Source organism: Neophocaena asiaeorientalis, unplaced genomic scaffold, assembly GCF_003031525.2.
Source record: "Neophocaena asiaeorientalis asiaeorientalis breed wild unplaced genomic scaffold, Neophocaena_asiaeorientalis_V1.1 scaffold961, whole genome shotgun sequence".
Taxonomy (NCBI): domain Eukaryota; kingdom Metazoa; phylum Chordata; class Mammalia; order Artiodactyla; family Phocoenidae; genus Neophocaena; species Neophocaena asiaeorientalis.
The window spans coordinates 60,236-67,677 of record NW_020173916.1 but is presented as its reverse complement, the minus strand read 5'-3'; the positions used below and the strand labels follow the sequence as shown (position 1 = coordinate 67,677).

Here is a 7,442-nt window from a genome sequence, read left to right as displayed (position 1 = left end):
GCCACCAGGGAAGCCCTATTATGAGTTTTTTATATTGCATGTGAAGTGGTATATCAATATGAACTATTACATAATAATATTTATAACATTTATTTTCTATACATAAGTATATATGCATATACATACATGTGTTCTGAGACAGGACCCATATGTTTCACCACATGGGTACACAGCACAACAAAGTTTATAAGCTCCTTGTTACGAGGAGGAACATAAAGGATCCACCAGGTGACTCGAGATTATCAGCAGTGGAGACGTTTTAAGGTGGGTGACAAAATGACTTCATTCTTTCCATCTCTTTACCTTTCAACTATAAGACATTAATGCTCCCTGACAAGGATAAGATGGATCCTATGATGAATTTTGCTGCCACAGCAACTGCAGCCACATTATACCTCCCCCTATTCTAATGATGGGTCACTTACTGTTTCAGCCTCAGATCAGCCACAGTGACAGAAGCCCATGGAATCAGAGGTGAAGTTTAACGATGGCCACTGCCTCCTCTCTTCATTTAACCCAAGAGGACATCGGAAACAGCCCAAAGACCCACTGAGGGAGATGGACATTGTTTCCCAGAAGTAAATACAGCTCAGCTTGTACTTTGGAACAATTGTCAACCTTGCTACTTGCACAATCTACTAGCAAAGGTTATGCGGTGCCTGAACATGATCATGGCAGAATCACCGGGCCTCGTCACCATCTGCCTTTTAGGATATCTACTCAGTGCTGAATGTACAGGTTTGTTTCCTTTATAAAGATACACTCAATGTGCTTGGCTTTTAGATATAGAAACGTCTGGGGCTGTCTTCTTCATTAAATAATGATTACAGGATTTGACCACAATGTTTAAGATTCTACTAGTTAGCATGTGGGTTGTGAGTACTAGTTCTCTGGTGCTGGTTCTTCCTCATTTTTAAAACTAAATAGATTTACAATGTTTATAGTACATTTTTTAATGGACACTGTTGGGCTTATGATTTGACAATGTAATTCCTTGGAAAAGTCATCTCCTTGGTTAAAAAAATAAATAAAAGGGGGAAATGTTTTAACAAGGAAACAGCCGAATGTGGAGAAAAAATTAACTGTCATTTTGTGGGGTTTTAACTCATTATTTTGAAATCAAAATGGGAAACATTAAAGCAAAAACAATGGTTTTATTTACACACAAAGTTTGATTTTAAGACATGATGTGATTCAAAATTTTATAACTATTTAATGAGTCATGCCTCTAATTTTTAGTCTATAAAACTATATACCTTCAATTGAAAGTTTTAGTTAAAATACAAACCTTTCATTAGTAAGTTGTTATTTATCACTGAAGTTTTCCATGGGTGAGGAAGAAACTATTTTGTCTGATTCTAAACATCTCGGAGTTAATACAGGGGGAAACTCAGTACTCACTTGAGCTCTTAGGACAGCAAAGCAAGTACAAGAATTGATGGCAAGTAGGAACTTAGTTAAAGCAATTTACATCACTTGGTTTTTTTTCACAGCTTTACTGACTTTATGCATTCCCCAGAGGCAGGCACATAGGGAAGAAATTACCCCATTTAGACAAACAGCATGTTCTCACAGGAAGCATTTATCACACTTACTTGTCAACCTATTATGATCAAATCTAGTAGCTGACAGTGGAGGATCAGGGGTGCCAACCCTAAGCATCCCCAGAAAGCAGACTGGCCCGAGGTTCCCACTCCAGACATGATGTCACACTGAAATGCAGAAATAATGGTGCGAGAATGCAGAGGTTAAATCAAGCCAGCAAACTGGCTAGAGTCAAACAATAAAGAAATTCAGCGTGAACACTCACAAAGTAGGACAGAATGCTAACTCTTTACACACATCTCATCAGTGTGAAGTCTAGGAGGACAAAGGATCCAAACCCTTCCTTCAAGATAAGTGCTGAGATGATGGAGTAAATTTTAAGAGGACTGCTGCCCCCTTGAAGACCTCAGATGTAGGAAAAAGGATAGATTCAGAGAGAAAAAGAAAGACTAGGATTTCAGAGCTTGGGAAATAATGACTAGAAGAGATGAGCCCGAAGGGAGGTTAAATATATGACCCTCAGACAATGGTGAGGAGAAAGGCAGTGTGATTCCAGAGTCACCTTAGTCAGAGATAATAGGTCCTTGAGCAGAGCACCAAGGCGCCTTCCCTAAGGACGGACAGTGTTGATGCAGTGCTCTCCTCTACCGTTGAACCACCACTGGCTTCTAAAAGCAGTTTCTATGAATGATTTTCTGAGATGTTGCATTTTCATGGCTGCTGCCCTTAGATATTATTGTATCAATTTAGAATTTTGAAATCAAATGTGTTCCATAAAACCAATTCAGTTTTGTAAAGCATATGGACCCAACCTGTCTTTCATTTAGAATGAATGAATGAAATAAATGAAAGACAGCTTCAGTCCACAGGCTTTACAAAACTTTACAAAACTAGGTGACTACTACGGTGCCAGGTACTGTGGCAAGGTACTAGGGGCTTGGGGATGAACCAGATTCCCTCTTTGACCTAAAGCACCATGAGGTCAGCTGAGAGATTTCAATGTAACATGAGGAGATGTATACCAGCTGCTAAAGGGGCACAGAGAAAGGAACACATTAACTGGGGAGACACTGACAGACCATATTTTGAGCTGGGTCTTAAAAAATAAGTAGGTACTCTCTCCTTAAATGACTGATCTAGGTCATCCTGTGAAGAGAGGATCACTCACGTGCAGAGATCCAGATCCACAAAGAATGTGAGGTCTTTCAGGAACTAAGTATGTTTTCAATGTTGAATATGACAGGTGAGGCAGGGTCGGGTCATCAGATAAGGAAGGCCCTAAATGAAGGAGTTTGGACAACGGAATGCAATGTGGAGTCATCAGATGTGTAAACATGAATACCACTGATGGCTGACTCAGGCTGCTCAGCCTGGCAACATTCTCATGAACTGTGTGAGGAAGGGGCGGCCAGACAAGGGGAGACCAGTCTTGAGGCTACTGTAATCATCCAGAGAAGGCATGAGGGCCTGAACCTGGACATTAGCTGTACAGACAGAGAAGAGGGAATGGAATGCAAGTGACACTGAGGAAGTAGAAATTATATGACTTAACCACCTGGGTATGGAAGGGGAACGGGTTTAGAGGAAGTGGAAAGACCATGTCTTGAGCATTTAGGATACAGCACGGTGCCTAAGAGCATGGACTGTGCGGTCTGACTGCCAATGTCTAAATTCTGGCTCTGTCACTTTAATATGTCACTTGGGGCAAATCACTTAACCTCTCTGAACCTCCGTTTTTTTGATTTACGAAAATGAGACGACAGCACCTCTCTCATGGGACTGCCGTGAGAAGGGAATGAAATAATGGATGCAAAGCACCAAGCACATTGTCCAGCACATCAGAAGCATTAAATAAACATCAGTTGTTATCAGCCACATGACAATGGACAGTTACAAAGCTGGAAAGACAATCTGGAATTCCGAAGATATATCTGACTGGAGATGGATATTCAGAACTCACTGTCCTATAGACAGTAGTTACAACCACGTGTGTGAGGATCCAGGGAGTGAGCATGGATCTTGTGGCACCTAGTACAGTGCCTGGCAGTAGTGAGTGCTCAGAAAATTGTGTTGAGTCGGGGCTGGACTAGGGTGAGACAAGCAGGGCATAAACATACTTGCACACACTGAGAGAGAGTGACTCCGTAGATTCTGTGCCCTAGGGGCCTTGTTTACCTCACCCCAGCCCTGGCCCTAGCAAGGATGTATGGAGTGAAGAGGGACAAGGCTGAAGCTGGAGGCTGGAGCCTGGGAGAACTCTGAACATATAAGGGGCAAGCAGAAGAAGGGGAATGAATGGATGCAAGTGGTGGATGAATAACAAGAATCAGAGCGAAGAGGAGAACCAGGAGAGAGTGATTTCATGAAAAGAGCACCCTGAAGAGGGAAAGATCAACAATTAGAAATGTTTCAGAGCAGGCAGGAAATACAGAAGCTCAAAATTACCCTTTAGGAGGCCATCGCTGATCCTGACAGTAGTCGTTTCATTACATGGATGGCGGTAAAGAAGAGAAAGAGCCACAGAAAAGTGCATTAAATAAAAAGGGAATTGAGAAAATTAGGGAGGCAGACCAGACAGAGTAGAAGAAAGGAAGAGAGAAAACCAACATACACCAGCCTGTACACATTATCTCACTGATCCTGTCAGCAATGCTGGGAGGTAGACAGTCTGATGATACTACTGTTATACCCATTTACACTTGACAAAGTTAAGCTGCAGAGATTACGTGACCTGCCCGAGGTCTCACTGCCAATAGCTGGTAGACATGTGATTCAAATCCAGGTGTGTCTGCTCTGACTCCAAACCCCTATTTTTCCACTAGACCACACTGTAAATGGATACAGACACAGATGCTACTGTAGGAGCGCCCAGGGCCAAGCACATGAACTGGCAAGCAGAGAGGAGGGCCTGGTGGAGGCTGGAAGGTGTCGATATGCCATGGCACCCAATTGCAGCTTGTGGCTTTCTCCCAGGGCGCCTGGCTGCCTGGGAAGGGAAGGAAGAGGCAGCTGGCGGCACTGACCTAGTGGTTGGGATTGCAGGGTATTGCAGCACTGAAGAAGGGGTGAAGGGAACTGAGAAGGTTGGCAAGGGAAGAGTTGAAGAGAAAAAGTCTAAGCTAACTTCAGGGGAAAAGTAAAGCCCAAGGGGACTTGAAGAGCAAGAGAAAAGTGAGAGGCCGTCAAGGGACTAGAAGGCTCCATAAAGTGAACAGCTGCAATGGAAATAAGGAACTTCGGTTTGTTTCTTTTCCTTTCTTTTTTTTTTTTTTTTTTTTTTTTTTTTTGGCGCTAATGAGAAAACAGTCCCAAAATGCCCTGGAGAGTTCACGTTATAAACACCTGGTCCTGTTGAGATGGTATCAGACAGTCTCTAGAAGAAAGGAATAACTCCAGGCAGCTTCTTGAGTTCCTGTTATTAGTTATAGATATAGATACTACATCTATATCTGTCTATCTAGAGAGAAACACACACAGAGACAGAGAGTGAAACAGAAAGAAGAGACTGAGGTATGGAGAGTGGCGGGGAGGGGCTGGGGTGGAGAATTAGGTTAGGGACCTCAATCCCAGAGTTCAGGAGTGCGTTCCTAACAGGCTAGACAGAGCTAAAATAAACCACATCCTGAATCCCAGAGAAAGACTTATGTCACTGGCATTCCTAGAACACGTGCCAACTTAAGGTGCTGTGAGTCTGAAGGTTAAAAAAACATGAATGCAGTGGTTTTTCTTTAATATCTAGTGAGAGACAGCAGGGTTGCATTTAGGCTTCTGCTCTTCCAAGGGAAATGTGCTCCGAAGTCATTTGGGCAACTGCGTCCTGTAAACACAGCCCAGCCAGCGTGATGGATCACCTTGCAAGGATCTGCAATTAGTTATTTTCAAATGATGACAAAGTGTGAAGTTAACTGCTTATCTCAGAACTTTCCTTTTCATCCAGAGTAAATTCAAATATGATTGAAAATCTGACCTTTCATTACCAGAGTTCTCTTGACTAAGAGTAAAATTGAATTTTAATTCCTAAATCTCCATGTGTATACAGTGCCATGAGAACATCATAGATTTTGCCTCCATGCCCCAAAGATAAATTGGCTTTGGGATTACTTGGATTAAAAAGAAAGCCTTTCTTAAGAGATGTATTTAATTTTCATGATGTTTTCTTTTTCTTTTAAATTTCAGTTTTTCTTGATCGTGAAAATGCCACCAAAATTCTGAATCGGCCAAAGAGGTATAATTCAGGTAAATTGGAAGAGTTTGTTCGAGGGAACCTTGAGAGAGAATGTATAGAAGAAAAGTGTAGTTTTGAAGAAGCCCGAGAAGTTTTTGAAAACACTGAGAAAACTGTGAGTATTTCCACATAACATCCTTCAGATGCAGAGCAAAGAATAGAAAACCTTTAAAAAGAAAAGGTGGGGGGACCATACTTCTCTTTGGAATTTTAAAATATCTATACATACACGTGTTTTACAAATGTTATAATAGAGAAGGAATCAAATCGAAAACATTTTAAATAGTACCATTAACTTGTCTTCTTTTTCGTTATAGACTGAATTTTGGAAGCAATATGTTGGTAAGCAATTCATTTTATCCTCTAGTATACGAAACATTTGAGAAGTATGTATTTTTTCTTCTGTGTAAACAGATAATATATTAAACTGTGTCAAAAGGGCTCAGAAAAATAAGTCCAACTCTTTTTACCCAAAATTGAACGGTGAGAGACTCCAGGTTTATGCCAGCGTGGGAGGTATCCTCTGGCAGATACGCTTACTTCTTCCTAGGGCTTCAAAAGGAACATCGTTCCACCCCAGGTATCTGGAAGGGAGAGACCAAAGAGAATTGCATCTGGGACTGAATGAGAGTTTGCCATCCTCAGCAGAGAATCAGAGAATGCTGACTGACTTACGTGTCTACTGCTTAAAAGTGCTCCTCCTTCTGGCGGCCTGCAAGGCCCTCCTGATTGCCCAGCCCCTCCCTTCCCGCTGCCCCTCTGACCTCCTCTCCTCCTCACACATCCTGGGCTGCTGCGGCTCCTTGCATGCTCTAGGAATGCTTCCATTTCAAAGTCTTAGACCTGATTGTTCCTTTACTGTGGAAGGTTCCTCTGCCAGGTTCCCCTAGGCTCACTCACTCACCTCCTTCAGGTCTTTACCCAAATGTCACCCTCTCAATGAAGCCTGCCTTGATCATCTATTAATACTTCAACCTGCCCCCCCATAACCCCATCACTTTAGACACCGTATCCTGCTCTATTATTTTTCATAGCACTTTTCACCACTGAGGTATCATATAATGGTCTTATGTATACTATTTATGTCTCCCACCTCACTAGAATGCAAGCTTCATGTTGGCAGGGGTATTCAACTGTTTTGTTTATTGATGTAGTCCTAGTACCTCGAACAGTATCTGGTACAGAAGCACTGAGTAAATATTTGTTGAATGAATTGACCAAAAGGAGGAAAAGTCAAAACTTTAATGACAACTAAGTTTTAAAACTAATTTAAAATCCAGCAGCAGGATTTTGAGGCAGTGTAACTTTCCCAGCTTGATTTACCTAAGACCATTTGCATGGACAGAAACTAACCTGGACAGCCAATTCACTGAATTCCATCAGTTCTATTTTCCCAGATTCTATTCTGTAGACACTAGTGGACTTATTCATACTCTTGTAACTCATAATTTCTCCACTTTGTTTTTAAATCATGAGGGAAGAAGAGGTCCATTCTGTTACATTTGCTTTATCTGCCTTTCCTCGTTCTTAGTAATGAATGCTACCACGCCAACTCTCTACTAAGGTATTGCCCTACAGTTAGTCCAAACAAGTCTTTTTATTCTCTATTTCTAATCTATTTAAAATTTTGAATCTTGTATTTTAAAGCAAATCAATTTCTACCTTTCCTCCC

At 41.6% G+C, this 7,442-nt stretch overlaps 1 protein-coding gene across 2 annotated transcripts in view; it reads left to right on the top strand.

The window, feature by feature from the left end:
* Positions 1-631: 631 nt before the first annotated feature.
* F9 (coagulation factor IX) overlaps positions 632-7,442 on the top strand; it is a 28,909-nt gene continuing 22,098 nt past the window's right edge. Inside the window, exons 1-3 of one of the 2 annotated variants that reach the window (XM_024751896.1) lie at positions 632-738; positions 5,722-5,885; positions 6,088-6,112. In XM_024751896.1, the coding sequence (XP_024607664.1) occupies positions 651-738; positions 5,722-5,885; positions 6,088-6,112 (277 nt within the window). In that variant the 5' untranslated portion in view covers positions 632-650. The remainder of the gene's footprint in view (positions 739-5,721; positions 5,886-6,087; positions 6,113-7,442) is intronic. The other variant, XM_024751897.1, reaches the window with a different exon arrangement.